We start from the raw sequence: 16,994 nt of genomic DNA, 5'->3' as shown, positions 1-16,994 counted from the left end.
GTGATCTTGTTGTAGAAGACGAGGCGCTTGATGACGGCCTCGAAGATGGGGTGGCGGGCCGTCGTGATCATCAGGTCGTTCGAGACGCCCGTCGGACTCGTCGACTTGAACACGGACAGGTCCTTGCCCCCGGCGGCCTCGATTTGGTGTATCGGGATCGACGCGTTGCACCACGTGTCCATGTCGAGGTAGATGCCGCCGTACCGGTGCAGAACAAAGTAGCGGAGCGAGTCGGCGTGCTGGATGGGGAAGGGGTAGTTGTCCCAGGTGTCGAGGAACCAGGGATACTCGGTGGCGATCAGATCACGCGCCAGCGCGTCGGTCCAGTGCTGTGGCAACAGGGTTAGCATGTTGTCCTTGAAATTCTATGAGGCTCCTGCTCTTTTCCATGAAAAAGAGCAGTTCATTTAGGCGTACCATGTATTCGAAATCGCTGTAGGCGTCCTTGCAGCTCTGTTGCGGCTTGACCCAGTCGTCGCGAATCTGTTCGGTGGCACTCGTCTGATGCAAGATGCGCGGTATCGCGTGCTGTTGGTAGTGGTTCTCTGTGTGTGGTGTCTTCTCGACAGGGAGCGCCAGGCGAGCGCCGAATAACCTCTCGTTGTAGAGGAGCAGTGTGATGAGGGGCCAAAAGGCGATGACGAGTAGACCGATGATGGTGAGATCAATCAGCAGTAGCCAGGTCGTTGACTTTTTGGGCCTTGGAAGTCGTAGGCATCTCCTCGATAATGACCATCGTGGGGAGGGTGTGTCGAACTCGCCGAGCAACTCGAGTCGCTCCTCGTCGTAGGGCTGGTTATGGGTGCCGCTGCCACTCGCATGGCTGCTGCTGCTGCTGCTGCTGCTTCGAGTGCTGCTGCCAGCACGCCCACTGCCGCGATGTGGTGATGTGTTTGTGTTCATGGTGATCCTGGCTGCTGGGAGAGGGCGGGGGGAGGCCGCTTGATCGGTCTGTAAGGAGACGATGGCAAGAAAACCCGAATAGTCGATACGGCGTCCCCCTGGCGTCCGGCCGACTTGGCGGATGTGCGGGCTTTTGAATGAACCTGCGTGGGCTGCTGGGGGCGGCGGCATTTGCTGGTGGTCGAGGAGGGTCGCAAATCATTACGGCTGGGCGGCGTCAGGGAGTGGGTGGCCCTGGTCATGTCATTGGACGCCGAGATGAGGCCCCCACCAGGGAGAGATGGCACTTGGTGATGCTGCCGCGCGGTACGTACCGCAGTCGTCGGGTGTATCGTGTCTCATACATCTACGTATGTAGGTACTGTACTGTACAGAGGTTGTTTGATCCCCAAGTCATACACCGCTTACATGCAAGATCACAGACACACGTTGGCCCATTGCTTTGACTCCTGGAGCTAGGCCCCTTGAGGCCAAGCGCCATGCCCGGCCTGTTCGACTAGTGCACTTGACTACTGGGTCAAGCCTGTTTTTTGCAATGATCAGCCCCAAAGTGCATGTCAGGCCTCTGCATTTGCTGTGCTGCGCCCTGGCCGTCGGCTGCAGTCCAACGTCAGCACACAGGGGGCTCAGCACTCCAGCAGCCACTCCAGCAGCCACTCCAGCGACCAGTAACCGACGCCAAGCAACGAGCCCCGACTGCACTGTACTTTATTGACCTCTCGCGGGTTTGATGCATAATCCTGCCCCAGCAAAGGCCCCCCGGACCCTACCCAATCCCCACTGTCGACCCGTCTGCCCCCTTTGATAATTTCCCGCTATTGGGATTTTCCACCCCAGCGCCCGGCTTCTCCGGCCGCTATCTCGATCCTCTCTGTCCAGGGCAGTCTAAGGCTCAATCCAAGGCACGCGACTCCTACCCACCCACTCCCACTTGGCGGACCACCCGCGTTCGTTCAACACACTTTCCAGGCTAGACATTTTTCCTTCATCCCCTGAGAAAGTTCCCGTTGCAGTTGCAGGAGTCGAGCAACACACGATAGCGGCAGACGGCGTCGGACGGTCCAAAACATTCTACCTTGATCCAACGGCAACCCGACACGCGACACACGATCATCATGGCGAAAGCAGCCGAGCCTGAGCTGGGTGCGCCCCAGTTCGCTTCCCATGCCGTCGTTGAGCCTTTCGTAAGCCGCCCGCTTCCCTCATGAGACTGTTCCGGCAGAGGAATATTGAAGAGAAGCATCTTGGCTTCGGTCAACAAGGAGCAATGGCTAACGTTATACCGTCTCCCTTAGATCATCGTTGGTATCATGGTAGCCTCCTGCTACATCAACCGTCGCCGCGGCTTCACCATCATCCCCTCCTCAAAACCCGATGACCAGGGCCTGCTGGGCCAGAAGCTCGAGACGTTGGACGAAGAGGACCCCTTGTCGGAAGACTATGACGACCTCACCTCTTCCGGAACCATTTCTACGAAAACCGGCCCCAAGAAGCGAAACTGCTGCGGCGCTATTGTTCACACACCCGACACGAGCCGATACGCCAACTACTGGCACAGCCGATTCATTCAAAAGTTCCCCTTCCTGGTCGAGATCTTCTACTGGGCTGTCAACCTCCTGTTCTACGTCAGCGTCAAGGCGGCGAGCGAGCTCATCTTTGCGACTGATGGCGTGTGGAAGACGGCCGAGAGCCACGGTATTGCCGTCCTCAACCTCGAGCACGACAGCATATTCAGCTTCTTGTTCCCCGTCAAGGAAGTTGATGTGCAGATGTGGTTCAGGACTGACCACCAGGTCCTGCTGACCATCCTCAACCGGGCGTACTCCTTAATCCACATTCCCGTCACTGTCAGGTACGTCGACAAGAGGCGCAACTGCTCTAGGTTCTCCATGTCTCGTGCTAACCACCGTCCAGCTTCCTCGGATGGTACTACTACGCCGCGCCGACCCACGCCCAGTTCGCCGCCGCCCGCCGTATGATGCAGCTCACGAACCTGTTTAGCTTCATCGTCTTCACGACGTACCCTTGCATGCCGCCGCGTCTGCTGCCCGAGCGCTTTGGCTTCTTCGACACGGTCCGCCGCGAGGACGCCGAGTTCCATTTACGCCACCAACAAGTTCTTCAACCAGCTCGCCGCCTTCCCCTCGCTGCACTTTGGCTACTCCTTCTGCATCGGCACCGTACTGCTCTACCACTCGGGCATCTTCCGCCGCCGCCTTGCGGCGCGCGAGCGCCGCATGTCCAAGATGTGGCAGGCCTTCTTCGCCATCCTCAGCGTCCTTTACCCGGCCTTTGTCCTGACCATTATCGTCTCGACGGCAAACCACTACTTCCTCGACGCCATGGCTGCCACCGGCGTCGTCCTCATGGCCTGGCTCTGTAACCGCTGCCTGCTCGTGCTGCTGCCCCTCGAGGACCTGTTCCTCTGGTGCGTCAAGCTGTCCAAGCCAGTGCCCACGACGGACAACCGTGGATGAGAAGACAGGCATGTACAGTGGTGTTCCATTGTTGGCGTTTTCGTTTAAGGGGGGCGGGACCAATCAATATTCCCACCGGATGACGGGTTTCCAAAGAAAAATCATCCGCGGCGTACGTATAACGACTTTTACCAAGTACTTAATCTTTTAGGGACGTGCATAACATAGCATCTGCCACAATCATACCTCATCCTATTTAATCCATGACATTGAGAAGAAAAGTACAGATACTTGTGACAGTGTTCGCGTGCTCAAACCCAAAGGGGTGAAATCCGGGGGGGGGGGGGGACCAGGGGGGGTTCAATTCCCGTACACCGGGGCGCGCGCCAACAAGAAAAGCCTCCGCGTCCGACACTGCCGGGCGACCCTCCCGTCTAATACACCCTAGACGTGTTTCGTATCTCGGGTTCGCGTAATTTTAGTTGGCACGATTATACTCAGATAACTAAACCTCTGGCTTGCAGGCCCTTCGCACATCTTGTCGCATTCGTGATTGTGACGGGCAAGTATTACTGGACCACAAATCGATTCGCGAGTCAAGCGAGCAGGACCCTTGAGACGCCTTCGGGCTCTTCCCCGCGCCCTGGTCAGGAGCGATAACCTTGCGAATACAGTACAAGCTTTATTGACCAAGACCGGGCTTAGACAATACACGGGTGCGACTCTGGATCTCTAAAAGTGCACAACTTGGCTGGCAGCGCGCGCTCGGGTACCTCTGTCCAGCAGGACGGTGCCGACCTGTCGCATTCGAATGTGTAAAAAGGGGGAGGGGCGGCGGGTGCGACTCTGGATCTCTAAAAGTGCACAACTTGGCTGGCAGCGCGCGCTCGGGTACCTCTGTCCAGCAGGACGGTGCCGACCTGTCGCATTCGAATGTGTAAAAAGGGGGAGGGGCGGAGGGCCACGGTCCTCGGCAGTTTCCACGATAAAGGGTCTGGACACTTTCGGAACCAGTAGACACGATGCTTTCATTGCACCGAATTTCGGAATGCTCGGCTTCACCGGGCACGTCGGCCGTCTCGGTACGCTAGGACATTGGGCGCCGCAAATGCCCGAGCATTCTGCAGTGTCTTCGAGAAGGGTCGAGGATGCACGGGGAGTACGTCGTTCGTTGAGGCTGAGGTGCAGCGACTTCAAGCCCGTCGGTTTGCTCGCTTTTCTGACAGAGGGCTTGGGCCGTGGAGGAATTCAAACGGGCGAGTAAGGCAGCGACATGGCCCCAAGGACAACAGCTCGGCATCCGGATGGACCGCCAACATGGCCATTTGTCACGCAGTCTTTCATACCTTGTTCCTTCAAGTGTACGAAGCTTTGTCATCGACGGTACCTGTGTCTGATGCCGTTTCTGGTTCTCCGGCATCTAGCGTTGTGGTTGTTGATATTGACAGACAACGTGCCCGGGCAGCAACAGTGAGCTGCCGCAAGCTACTGGGGCCCCTCAACGGATCCTGAAAAGCAGAAGAACATATTCGCAAAGATGACCGTCAGCGCAAGTGATTCGATCGATGACCTACCTCTTTGTGGGCTGGGTGCAGCAGACAGCCATAGCACGTCTCCAACAGCCAGCCAGGCTCATTGCCAGGAGATATGGGGTAGAACGGAAGCGCGCTCGATTGGCGAGACTTGTCCGAAGGAATCAAGGTGATGGTCATGATTAACACTCTTCAGTACCAGGCCATCAAATCCAGACAGCGGATGACTGGCCAAAGATGAGTGAATTCGCGTTGTTGCGTGAGTGGCACGGCAGGCGCACAACCGTGCTTGCCCGTCAAACTCCAACCGCATGTCACCAGATGAGGCGTCGGTGGCTCACCACCACCTTCCTACGAGGAGCACCTTCCGCCGGTCAACCTCTCCCCAGGCGTTCACCTATTCACGTCCCGTCGAATTCCTCTGCGTCATAAATGCATTGATCACCTTCAGTCAGGCTTGTCCTTGTCGGTCTGCATCAGAGATTGAAGATATATTCTGTCTCTGTCTTCTTCTGTACCTTATCCAGTCAGCTGCCACTTGCTCCAGTATCCTCACAACCATCGAACGTAGAGTCCCGCCACCATTGCGACCTGCACACCAAACACACTCAGCAGACACAACGCAACACTCTTTCATCATGGCCACCGCGGTCAAGTTCGCGCTCCCATCAGGGGCACAGTACTTTACACCATTCGCTGTATTTCCAGTGGAGATTCGCCTCCAGATATGGGAGGCTGCCATATTCGAACCTGGCATGCACTTTCTCAGGATTGTGCCCAACGAAGACCAGGGCCACGTCCTCGCCCGAGTCATCCAAGGCTCCCGTCGTTTCCTCCTTGTCAGAGCACATCTTGCTCCCATATTCCCGAATCCGAAAGCCGACAACTCACATTACGTCGCCCTCGCAAAGGTCCTCGAAACCCTTTCCAACACCTGCAGTGAGGCCAAGCGCGTGGTCCAGCGCCTTCTTCGGGACCCGGGCACACTCGAGGTCAACGGGCAGCCCATCGCCCTGACCTCTCACGCCCAGGACATCGTGTGCCTCGACTACCTGCCATCGGACCTCTTCTACAGTGGGTGCCGCATATCACACGACTTTCGGTGTCCAGGTCTCGACAAGATTCGCCATCTGGCCGTCAGGTACTGCCACAAGTGGGAGACGGTGGTCTTGCTGTGTGAAGCTTGTGGCGGTTCGCACATGCGTGAGACGACCAAGAACCACCCCGTCCACGCCTATCAGTTCCTTGCGCGGCAGTGTCCCAACCTGGAGACGTTCTACCTCATCGACTACTTGATATTGCGAAAGGAAGCAAATGAAGCTGCGGGTCAGTTGAGCAACCTCGATCGGAAGCCTGTCACTGGACATTCTTCAGATGGCCAAGTGCTTCCGCCGGTGCAAAGTATACCTAGTGGAAGGGCATATCGAGAGAGTCCAAAGTTCACAAGTAGCGGTCGAACTTATTTCGAGATTGCTCGGGACCAGGATGACTGGCTCGTCCAGTCGCGCGTATTCGAGACTCTCGACTGGATTCAAAAGAGCTTTCGCCGATACGCTGTCGAGAGCACCACCACTCGCCACCGGCACAGTCGACCCCTCCAGGTCCAATTCAAGGTCCTCTCTTGCGAATGGGACGTTGTCCAGGCGACAGCGGCTCCGAAACCGAAGATTGTTGCGCAGCGAAAAGGAAACAACAAGCGCATGTTTGCCGGCGATGCAACGGAGCCCGCCCGCAAATCGGCCAGATCGACCAGCAGCCAGTCCATGACTACAGTCTCTGTGCCGTGCAGTCAACGGATGGGTTTCGTGTTCGGGCAGGGGGAGCATCACGACTTTGTTTTCGGGAGAGGAGGTCGCCGCGGTCAGTAGCCCGGGCGCGCATCTGATGTCTTCATAAACCCCTAGATAATATGGAATGCAAAGCGGCTGACTTTGATCACACGATTTCTACAAACGAGAGATCAAGCTCAATACGTGACTTTGGAATCTGATCCCTTGGTGACGGATCGTCCTGTTCCGCCTCTGCTTTCAGTAACGTGCATGATCCTTCTGCTGCAGGGCGGCCGCCATGCCCAGAGGATCGGAAAGTGCATGGCGATCCTTCAAAATCAGCCACGACAACAAGCAACTTGCCTCAGCTCCTCACGACCAGTGGGCGAGCCCTCAACTTTCCTCCCAGACTTTGATCTCTGCTTGGACCGCGTCACCGTGAATACGTGGCTTCATTGCCCTCCACCAAGTCCGTCTCAATCGGCCGGATCGCACTCGGAGCCGCATGAGACATCACGGCAGCAGCGGCTCGTCATGCCTAGTGGTTCGGAGCACTAGCCGCCCCTCACGGGCACAACATCTCAATCGAGCATGAGGGATCTGTGGCAAGCTGTTGACAACCCCTGCCGCGACACCCAGGCCACCCAGGCGACCGCCACGAGGCCCCTCGCTTGAAGACTCCGCATCACACCTGCACGCTGCCCCCTTCAAAAGATCCTCAAGCTGAGCAAGGGTTCCCCGGTCACTCACAAAAGTTCCCCAGATGGCAGGTCCTCGTGGCCCGCGCCTGGTAGCTCGACTATCGCGCCCCACGCGAGGACAATGTCCCGGCGGACCGACGTTGGTGCGTGATGAAGACGATACGCAGGATCCAGATCCGTGGATGAGCGAAGCTGCATTAGCCCGACCGTGCGGCTGGAATTCCGCCGGCTGGGGTTGCGGTCCGATGCTGCCACCATCCATCCCCACGTGGAGCTCGATCTAGATGCGTCGGGCTCGGTGTTCTCGTTTCTCCTCAGCTAGCAAATGTTGATAAAGATGTGAGCATGGCGCATATTATGCCACCATTTTTGGGGCGCTCAGTCTGAAAATTCATTACTTTCCCAACTCACGAGAATGGTTCGAGTCCTCCCATCACTTCTCGCCATTGGCGCGGTATTGGACCAGGCATTGGCCGCCTGTCTTTCTACGCCCAAGGCTACAACGCTGAACGGGACATACACTGGTGTCCGCATCCGCGAGTTTGATCAAGAGGCTTTTTGGGGGGTACGCTATGCAAAGGCTTCTCGTCTTCGTAACCCTCAGTCCTTGACCGATTCTTGGGAGGGCGTAAGGTCTGCGGCGTCTTACGGCGCACTCTGTCCGACCACACCCAACCCGACTGCTTTCGCCGACGCAGGGTTCAAGTACAGCGATGACTGCCTCAACCTCAATATTCTCCGTCCAGCCCGTACAACACCTGGTGACAAGCTGCCTGTTGCGGTATGGATCCATGGAGGTAGCTTTTCAGCCGGTTTCGGGCCTGACGGCAATACAAACACATCCTATGTCGTCAAGGCGAGCGTGGAAAACGAGCTTCCGATCATCACAATCACGCTCAACTATCGTCTCGGCTTCCTCGGCTTTCCTGGAGGTCCTGATGCCACGGCTGCTGGCATCACGAACCTCGGTCTCAAGGACCAGCATCTTGCTCTGCGCTGGATTCAGGAGAACATTGCCGCGTTCGGTGGCGACCCTGACAAGGTGACCCTCTGGGGTCAATCGGCTGGCGCCATGTCCATCACCCACCAGCTCCTTGCCTACGGAGGAAACGGTGCTTCCGGTCTGTTCCGCGGCGCCATCGCCGTGAGCGGAACCGGCGGCCTGGGCACTAATAGCCTGACCCCTGACGAGGCGCGAGTGTCGCAGGCCTACGACACCGTTCTTAACCTGACCAGGTGTGCGAATGCCGGGGACAGACTCGAGTGCCTACGAGAGGTAGACTACAAGGCCCTCTACGACGTCGGCCAGCAGGCCTCCGCGGCGGCAGGCCTTGCGCCCTTGTGGTGGCCCTCCGTCGATGGGGATTTCATCACCGAGTCCCCGAGCCTGCAGCTCGCCGCCGGTCGTTTCCCCCCGCGACATCAACTTCATCAGCGGCACCAACAGCGACGAAGGCCTACTCGTAGCTCAGCTGCTCCAGCAGTTCTTCGGGCCGATCGAGGATGACGCGACGCTCCTCTTCATTCTCGGCGCTCTCTTCTTCCCAGCTGCCCGGCCAGAGGTTCTGCAGAAGATCCTCGACGCGTACCCCGTGGACGCGCCGTCGCCGCCGTACTCGTTGCCCATGAAAGCTGCCAGTGGCGAGGACGTCTTCTGCGACGCCATGAAGGCGGCAGGCCAGCTCTGTGGAGCGCAGTATAGGCGCACGGCCGCCATTTTTGGCGACTTTCAGATCATCAACGGGCGGAGGTTCTTCGCGGAGAGTCTTGCTAAGCAGGGCGTTGACGTGTTCAGCTACAGGTACGTGTTTGTGTGCAATACGGCAGACAGTTAAGCTGACAGTGTCAGGTTCGACACGAACCCGACTTCCATTCCGATCAGCAGCATCCTGACGCCCGGTTTCACGGCGCATTCCACCGAGTACACGTACTTCTTTGACCTGCCGCCTGGGTATAACATGTACGGTATGAACCCGCAGGTTGTGAACATCAGCTCTCACCTCGGGCTTTCGAGGGGCATCGTGGATAAATTCATCTCGTACATTGCTACTGGTGATCCCAACACGTTTAAAGGTTTGAGATCCTCCTTTGATACCAGTTGTGGACGAGTCTGACAATCGAGTAGTGGACGTTATCCCAAAGTGGCCTACATACGACTTGGCGTCACCGAAGAATATGCTACTCAACGCGACCGAGTCTGATAACAAGATCAATGTTCGTCTTGAGCCCGATACGTGGCGTGCCGGAGGCATGGCTTTGTGGCCGCAGTATCCGATTGAACTTGACCTTGGAAGTACATGGAGGCCACAGACGTGATTTCTTTTGAGTCAAGAAAAAGCAAGTGAAAGAGTGGGGTTGGAATAATGCTAATACATAATTATGAGCATCCGTTGAGCAAGCATCGTCTGGTGATGTTCAACTCGAGCGTACACTCTTACGGACTGGGGAATTGTTCGGTCATGAGATCAAACCTGCGATCGAGTGATCATTGTAGAAGAATGGGGACAAATCACGGCATGGTTTCAGGGGATTCATATATATTACGGCTCAATGATTTACAGCTCATTAGTCCGACAATGAATGTAATATTTACCCGACGCGTGCCAAAGAGCAGCTTCCGCCGGTTCAGAGGCCCACAGATTACGCAATGAAGCTTCAGCTGCTTATTCTTCTCATCATTCAGAAGGTCGCACAATAAGTATGACGCCAGCGAACCGATGGGTAGGCGGGATCCCATCTGTGGCTATCTTCCGGCCGCGGTGCTCCATCACGACCCCACTGCGGTGGTGGCCTCCGGTACTGAAGTGGAGGATCGGCAGTCGATGACTTGGTTCAGCCAACGACGAGTCGAGCCTTCGTCAGACTCATGAAGCGTGTCGCATGTGAGCCACGGTCGAGTGTTCCTGGCGTCTCGGCAATCTCATCTATCTCCGACTTGATCATGGCATTCTGCTGCCTTGGCTTCCCCATGTTGCGGCCGGGCCAGGCTTCTCCGTGAGATCTGCGCCGGGTTGGGATGATCACCCGAGCATCACACTATGGCAATCTACCGAAACGAACAAATCCTTCGTTCCGTACCTGGCGCAACTTTGACTTGGTGAATGATTGAGCCCCAGAGGCCGTTACTCACTCATGTGGATCGTGCCAAACACTTGACAAAGTCAATACGTGCCAGGTCGCTTTGCCAGTCTCTCATATGGCATATAAGAACGATAATGTGAACATGAAAATGTTTCGAGGTTTTTGACAGCACATCCTACTACTTCATCTTGTCTTTCAGCCTCTTCACCTACCCCAATCACAAGATGCGCACCACTTCGATTCTGAGCGCCCTGGCGGCGGCTGGCGCAGTAGCTGCTCGTCCATCCATCTGGTCTCGCCAGAACGACGCCGATGCCAACCCATTTGAGGGCCGCCAGCTGTTCGTCAACCAAAATTACACGGCCAAACTCGAGGAAACCCGCGAGGCCTTCCTCACGGCCGGCGACAATGTCAATGCCGGCAAGGTCCAGTACGTTCAAGAGTCTGTCGGAACCTTTGTTTGGATCTCCAACATTGCGAGCCTTGGCGACATTGACGGCGCCATCGAATCTGCCCGTGGCGTCCAGCAAGAGACGGGCGAGGAACAGATCGTGGGCCTAGTGCTTTACAACCTTCCCGACAGAGACTGCAGCGCTGGAGAGAGTGCCGGGGAGCTCAGCCTGGCCGAGAATGGACTGGAGAGATACAGGACAGAATACGTCGACCAGTTCGCTGCGAGAGTTCAGGCTGCTTCTGACCTTACCTTTGCCATTGTTCTGGAGCCCGATGCGGTCGGCAACATGGTGACCAACCAGGCCATCGAGTTCTGCGCCAATGCCGCCGAGCCGCAGAGGGACGGTATCGCCTACGCCATCGCCGAGCTGCAGGCTGATAATATCCACCTATACATTGACGCCTCCCACGGCGGATGGCTGGGGTGGGATGACAACTTGGCGCCAAGTAAGTCGCCATCTGTACCCTCATGACGGAGGAGGTCTAACGCTGTGATGCAGCTGCCAAACAGTTTGCCACCATAGTAGCAAAGGCTGGCCCCAACGCGAAGATCCGTGGCTACTCGACCAATGTCTCCAACTACAACCCCTTCTCCACGATGACTCCCGAGCCCTACACCGAGTTTAGCAACTCCTTCGACGAGAGCCACTATGCCCTCTCCCTGGTTCCGCACCTCGAGGCCGAAGGGCTTCCCACCCGCTTTATCATCGACCAGGGCCGTGTGGCCGTCCAGGGCGCCCGCGCCGAGTGGGGTGAGTGGTGCAACGTCGAGGCCGGATTCGGGCAGCCCGCGACGACGCAGACAGAGAACCCGCACGTGGATAGTATTGTCTGGATCAAGCCCGGCGGTGAGAGTGACGGCGCCTGCGGCATCGAGGGTGCGCCTAATGCGGGCGCTTGGTTTGATGAGTATGCGCAGCTGCTGACGAAGAACGCGCATGTGGCTTTGCAGCCGGCTGTGAGTGTCTAGACGAGCTGTACGATGTGGTCGTGTGTCGCACAGTTCGCGACGAGGGGTCATGGTACTGAGAATTTTATCAGTTTAAAACGAGACATATCCATCTACTCGAAGAGGATGGGTCCAACGCTGAATGAACTTGTCCTCAGTTCAAATTGTGGGCTTGAGAACGCAATCATTTCACTCATCCTCAGGGCCGATGTATTCATCACTTGAGAATAGATTGGAATATTGTAATTATTTGGATAATGTTACAAACGTTATAAAGTCGATTCATCGATTAAAGTGTCGCTGGTCGTGAACATGAAACTTGTGAGACAGGGGACTCTCAATCCTTCCCAGAGTCCTTGCCGGCCTCCTCTTCAGCAGACTGGGCCGCCAGGAGGGCTTCGCGCCGTTGACGGTTACGTTTGCCGAGGACGCGTAATGTGTTCTCTTTCTCAATTTCATTCATCTCGGCCCAGTTGTTGATGCGGGACAAGGTGCCGTTGACGTTAACGACGACGGGTCCCAGGGCGTCCATACTGACTGTGCCTCCGAGAGTGAGGTTGGTGGAGCCATCCGAGGTGGATTCGGTGGATGGCAAAGCCAGGGGTGCGGTTGGCTTGCTGTCGCTCATGTTGCGAAACAAGGTGTGAGAGATTATGGGTGTGGGCGTGAAATGGCGGAAATGAATCGCTGCGAATGACTTGAGCATGGTGTTGATGTTGATGGCTTTTCTGTCGTGAAGAAGAAGATTTGCAGAACGTGCCAGAAGTTTTGAGCTGGTACGAATGGCTGTGCATGGGCCCTGTGGCTGTGTCACATCAACTGTGGCGTCGTCTCCCCCTCAAATCAGGGATATCTTGGCTGGCTTCTACCATGGCATTATCCATTTTTGGCTTGTTTCCTCAAGGATCAGTCGAATGAATCGCGATCGGCTCTGAAGAAGCTGACGCTTCATGTCACATGTGGAAAAGAAGTCCTACCTCAGCCTTCAAGGATGACGCGAGTCCTAACATCCGTGGCTGAAAACAACAACATGCCCCATGCAACGCAGCCGCATGTAATTGGCTTTTTCCAGAACATATTCTCAGTAATCCAAGCCTCACTAAGTGACATTGACCTACCTTGAATATTCATTATGCAGTCTTATAATAAGGCTAGCACCATCGCCGTGTCGGATACGACGTAGGAGTACGTCGCAGGCCAGGACACTAGTGGAGAGCGCAAAGATGCCGAAACCCCATCCGCCCGGGGGTTAGGGTGCTACCCTGTCGGGCTGGATCGGTGAGAGCGTCAAATTTTGAGGTGAACTCCCCTTCCATTCCAACATTCCGAGGTGACCCATTGTTATCACCCTACAAGTGTTCGGAGAAAGCCTCGTCCCTTGCACAAGAGAGCCTGCTTATGATAACAAACGACTGCGCTATTGTGATCACGTCGCAAATGAGCTTGACTGCCTCCTACTAGCTGACCTTTTTATTCACTTGCCACACTTCGATTAAAAATGTCTCAAGTCGACAAGGCAACTGTTCTCGACCTTTTACAGTGGCCAACTGCGCAAAAGTTCGTAGAGCGAGCGAGCGAGTTCTTGAGCGAAGTCCAAGACTTGTAAGCTATGTCTCATCCAAACGGCCTTCGAGAAAGCTAACTGTGAATCTTTCCCGAAATTAGGACCCCCGGAAAGGACCTTGAAGCCAGGCTCAACAAGGAGTACGGCCCTGGAAATTCTTACTACGAAGACTTTTGCTTCTATATCAAACAGGGCGTTAAGGAGGGATGGGTCGCCCAAACTGAACTTGATGGCCCAAAGTACCGCCGGGGAAGAATCACCGACCCGGTAGCCCAGACCAGGTTCTTCAGCATCACCACTGTCTTCATGGACAGCCAGGAAGTTTATACTGGCCAATATCATGCTCATCCATACGGAGAGATCAACTGCGTCATACAGATCGATTCGACGGCGGAGCTGAAGGGCATGCAGGCTGGCAGGCAGCCGGTTGGACTGCCCCTGGACCCGGCACACACCACTATCGAGAGGTGCGAGGCGGCGCGTTGGTCGCGTTGTTTTTCCTCCCCGCTGGCCGCATCTCATACAATGCAAAGCCCGAGATGCCGCAACCTCTGTCTGTTTAGGCCTAGCACGCGTGGCGGGAAGATTTACGATAGTGTTGTCCTAATACTAAAAGGATATACCTTGCGTGAGGTCCGTTACCCGCCTCTCATTAATGTACCTGAATGATACTGGAAATTCCACTCTGGGAAGATTAATCATCGAGCGGACATCTTCTGAGGTATTCATTCCAAGAGATCGCTTCGGCAGGGACACGGCTCTGCCCTACGTGGTTGAATATCTCTTTACGATCCTTACTGTTCGTTGAAACTAGGATGTTGATCAAAGACAGATCTTCTCTACCATCAACGCTCCAGTCATTATGAATGAATACTCAATATTTCTGGCTACTGTCAACTCACAGACTGATTACAGTGCAACCTTTATCATCACCACCGCAGCCTTCTTCATGGCACATAATTCTCAATTGCTAAATTAGTGAAAACATACTTAGCCACATGGCCAGGAGGACCGACATCGGAGCCAACGGTACGTGTTGTGTCATCTCTTCGATAGTAGCGGCCCCTATGGAAAGAGAGAAAAGGCCACTCTGAGTGATTCTCCTGTATCTAGGCATGTTCGGAAATATCGGTGAATCTGGCGTAGACAACTTCTCCAAGTTTACCCTTGTGATGTATCTCTATCACCTGCAGGTTTGACACACGTTAAATCCAAAAGGCCTTCATCAACGTTGACGCAAGCATAAACTGGCGGCTTCCCGCTGGGAACATTGATGGTGATATTCTCAGCACGAATGTTGCCGCAGCGCTGAGTGAAAGAAAGAAAGGTCAGATCATGGTGGCACAGCATCGCGAGTTCATCACTTACGTCAGGAGCACTGCAGACTAATGTACCAGCTTGCGGGTCGAGTGATTCCGAGGTTGTCCCCCACATGTTCTTCATCGTGATATCCTCAATCGTCAGGTTTGCCTAAAGCACCAGTCAGCTTTTTATCAACACAAGGGTGTAAAAGCTCACAGGATGCTCATAGCACAGAGTCTGGTTCTTCTGCCCGTAACACTGTGTAATTGTGATTGCTCGATCGTTGTTCTCGTGGTAGAATGTGTCCCAAGTTACATTCTTGACACGACCGAGCCCCCCTCCACCATTGAGCAAGGTCTGGAAGGAGGTCTCAATACCTGGCCAGACTTTGATGCGCGCACCGTCACTCGCATTGGCCATAGAGATATTGTAAATGTAGAGATCCTCGACAATGTCAACCTCCCCTGCATACTGGCCGAGAGAACCTACACTGATTCCGTGTGACCCATGGCAAACAAGATTCTGGATCACGATATTGGTGCTGTTCGGCTTGAAGGAGACGCAATCTGTTCGATCATTTAGATTCATTTCCAAGATTGTGTCATTTGAAATCGCCGTACCGTCAGTATTCCAAATAACCGAGTCTTGGATCACGACACGGTCGGATCGATACGTATCCCAACCATCCGAATTGGCTATCACAACCCCATCACGACTCTTCGTATGATCAGCCAAATCTCTAGTGCTCTGATAATTAGATGGCTTACCGTTGCGTTCAAGTGCATGTTGCTAATCAATATATCGGAGCTGTTGGCGATGATATTAAACCACTAAACACAATGAATCCGCTTTGATGAGCCTCGAAAACCTTCCAGTGCGCAGGAGTATCAGGAGGGAGCCAACTGTTGTTTACTCACGTGGGGCGGGTTTCTCATGCGCATATTAGACATAACTGCCCCGTGCATGCCATCGAAGGCAAACAGCATGGGGCGGAAGAGCTGTATCAGTCAAGATCAGCAGCAATGTATATCTAGTGTCAGTGTTCGACATACGCTCTTATTTGTCCTGATCTCTTCCCAATAGGCTTGACCGTGGCCATCGATAACCGACTGGTCATTCCCAAGATCGCCGTAGATGTTGACGTCTTCGCCGCCGAGCTTCCAAAATACGGACTGGTTCTGAAACTTATATTTGAAGCTGTTTTCGGCCCAGTAGTAAACGTCCTCGTCCGCAAAATGAATCTCGCCCGTTATAACGATGTCGATGTGTCTCAGAAAGGTCAGGTCCAGGGGAGAGGCGATGCGATACACCTTGTCGAGAACCACGGTACCGCCGTTGTTGCATTTCTTTATGGCAGCAAGGATTCGCGGAGCGTCATCTCCACCATTACTGCAGCTGGCAGGGACATGGCAATATCGGTCTCTCTCGCGTGTCGGAGAAACAGGAAGCGCCCTTCCAGTGTTGTATGGAGCTGCCTCAATTGACGGTCGTATGGGGATGGACTGAGGACTGGAATGGGCCGAAACAAGTGCAAGACTGGACAGGTTCAAAAGACCAACAAGAAGTTGCGGACCGAAAATCATCGTGGAATACTTTGTGGAGGGAGACTTGGGATCATATGAAATGGCATAGCAATCCCGCCTTGCCATCCGCATCCAGGCCCGGTATGACGCGCAGTTGTTGCGTGTTTATATTCATTTCGAAGACCCCATACAATCGACATTGTTCGGGAGAAAAGCTGACGAGAAGTAAGTGCATTGCGGTTGGAACAATCCTTCCAGCTTCACCGTACCTCCCATACGTGGAAATATTCACTTGCTGAAGTCAGGCTCGGGACGTCGGCAGAGTTCCCCACGGTTGGCGATGATCACCTTTTGTCGATCATGCTTAAATCAGCGGCGCCGCAAAACATTGGCTGCAGCAGTCTCGAAGTGACCCTACTGCATGACGGTGCGGGGGGTCAACACTGGAGACATTTGACGGATCAAGCGGGGAAGCTTCTTGTTACGATTGTCAAATTAAAATATCATAGGATTATCCAAACAGCCCCCCATCTGCATCTGTGCTTGTAGTTAAATGCTCACTACTGTTGCCAAAATACCAAGCATGGCTGACTCATTATTTTGCCCTGTGCCTTTGTCCTTGTTCAATGCAGGACAAGATCGTCGAACGGACATCCCTGATCAGCCGACTTGCGCTTCGTCTTCTCCATGACCACCTTCCGCGTCAACTCCATCAATCGATCCCCCAGTTCGTCATCCTGCGCCAGCTTGCTGCCGGCCTCGGGCACAATGGGAGGACAAAGGTACTTTCCTGATACTCG

The 16,994-nt window shown here is 54.7% G+C and overlaps 8 protein-coding genes across 8 annotated transcripts in view; 5 read left to right on the top strand and 3 right to left on the bottom strand.

The window, feature by feature from the left end:
* Positions 1 to 903, bottom strand: part of VDBG_05673 (mannosyl phosphorylinositol ceramide synthase SUR1) — a gene marked incomplete at both ends in the record, with an annotated part of 1,492 nt that extends 589 nt beyond the window's left edge. The window contains 2 exons of the mRNA XM_003004514.1: positions 21 to 329; positions 418 to 903. Of these exons, the coding sequence (XP_003004560.1) occupies positions 21 to 329; positions 418 to 903 (795 nt within the window). The remainder of the gene's footprint in view (positions 1 to 20; positions 330 to 417) is intronic.
* A 1,115-nt stretch (positions 904 to 2,018) lies between these two features.
* On the top strand, positions 2,019 to 3,768 carry VDBG_05672 (integral membrane protein; the record flags this gene model as incomplete). The annotated part of the gene is made up of 4 exons (XM_003004513.1): positions 2,019 to 2,087; positions 2,199 to 2,755; positions 2,818 to 3,263; positions 3,644 to 3,768. 4 exons carry the CDS (start codon positions 2,019 to 2,021, stop codon positions 3,766 to 3,768), a joined length of 1,197 nt encoding a protein of 398 aa, XP_003004559.1.
* Positions 3,769 to 5,490: 1,722 nt separating this feature from the next.
* VDBG_05671 (conserved hypothetical protein) lies at positions 5,491 to 6,720 on the top strand (the record flags this gene model as incomplete). Its single annotated transcript, XM_003004512.1, has 1 exon — positions 5,491 to 6,720. The coding sequence occupies one exon, from the start codon at positions 5,491 to 5,493 to the stop codon at positions 6,718 to 6,720; it is 1,230 nt and encodes a 409-aa protein (XP_003004558.1).
* A 1,017-nt stretch (positions 6,721 to 7,737) lies between these two features.
* VDBG_05670 (para-nitrobenzyl esterase) lies at positions 7,738 to 9,638 on the top strand (the record flags this gene model as incomplete). Its single annotated transcript, XM_003004511.1, has 4 exons — positions 7,738 to 8,725; positions 8,790 to 9,123; positions 9,172 to 9,395; positions 9,448 to 9,638. The coding sequence occupies 4 exons, from the start codon at positions 7,738 to 7,740 to the stop codon at positions 9,636 to 9,638; spliced, it is 1,737 nt and encodes a 578-aa protein (XP_003004557.1).
* A 989-nt stretch (positions 9,639 to 10,627) lies between these two features.
* VDBG_05669 (endoglucanase-6B) lies at positions 10,628 to 11,826 on the top strand (the record flags this gene model as incomplete). Its single annotated transcript, XM_003004510.1, has 2 exons — positions 10,628 to 11,303; positions 11,381 to 11,826. 2 exons carry the CDS (start codon positions 10,628 to 10,630, stop codon positions 11,824 to 11,826), a joined length of 1,122 nt encoding a protein of 373 aa, XP_003004556.1.
* Positions 11,827 to 12,033: 207 nt separating this feature from the next.
* VDBG_05668 (conserved hypothetical protein) lies at positions 12,034 to 12,511 on the bottom strand (the record flags this gene model as incomplete). The annotated part of the gene is made up of 1 exon (XM_003004509.1): positions 12,034 to 12,511. One exon carries the CDS (start codon positions 12,509 to 12,511, stop codon positions 12,143 to 12,145), a length of 369 nt encoding a protein of 122 aa, XP_003004555.1.
* Positions 12,512 to 13,303: 792 nt separating this feature from the next.
* VDBG_05667 (p-hydroxylaminobenzoate lyase) lies at positions 13,304 to 14,001 on the top strand (the record flags this gene model as incomplete). The annotated part of the gene is made up of 3 exons (XM_003004508.1): positions 13,304 to 13,407; positions 13,471 to 13,836; positions 13,986 to 14,001. 3 exons carry the CDS (start codon positions 13,304 to 13,306, stop codon positions 13,999 to 14,001), a joined length of 486 nt encoding a protein of 161 aa, XP_003004554.1.
* Positions 14,002 to 14,530: 529 nt separating this feature from the next.
* On the bottom strand, positions 14,531 to 16,254 carry VDBG_05666 (exopolygalacturonase; the record flags this gene model as incomplete). Its single annotated transcript, XM_003004507.1, has 7 exons — positions 14,531 to 14,677; positions 14,738 to 14,839; positions 14,888 to 15,237; positions 15,292 to 15,388; positions 15,439 to 15,501; positions 15,589 to 15,669; positions 15,724 to 16,254. The coding sequence occupies 7 exons, from the start codon at positions 16,252 to 16,254 to the stop codon at positions 14,531 to 14,533; spliced, it is 1,371 nt and encodes a 456-aa protein (XP_003004553.1).
* Between the last annotated feature and the right edge of the window lie 740 nt (positions 16,255 to 16,994).

The sequence above is a fragment of the Verticillium alfalfae genome, genomic scaffold, assembly GCF_000150825.1.
Source record: "Verticillium alfalfae VaMs.102 supercont1.6 genomic scaffold, whole genome shotgun sequence".
Lineage (NCBI taxonomy): Eukaryota > Fungi > Ascomycota > Sordariomycetes > Glomerellales > Plectosphaerellaceae > Verticillium > Verticillium alfalfae.
This window is presented reverse-complemented; position numbering and strand designations above follow the sequence as displayed.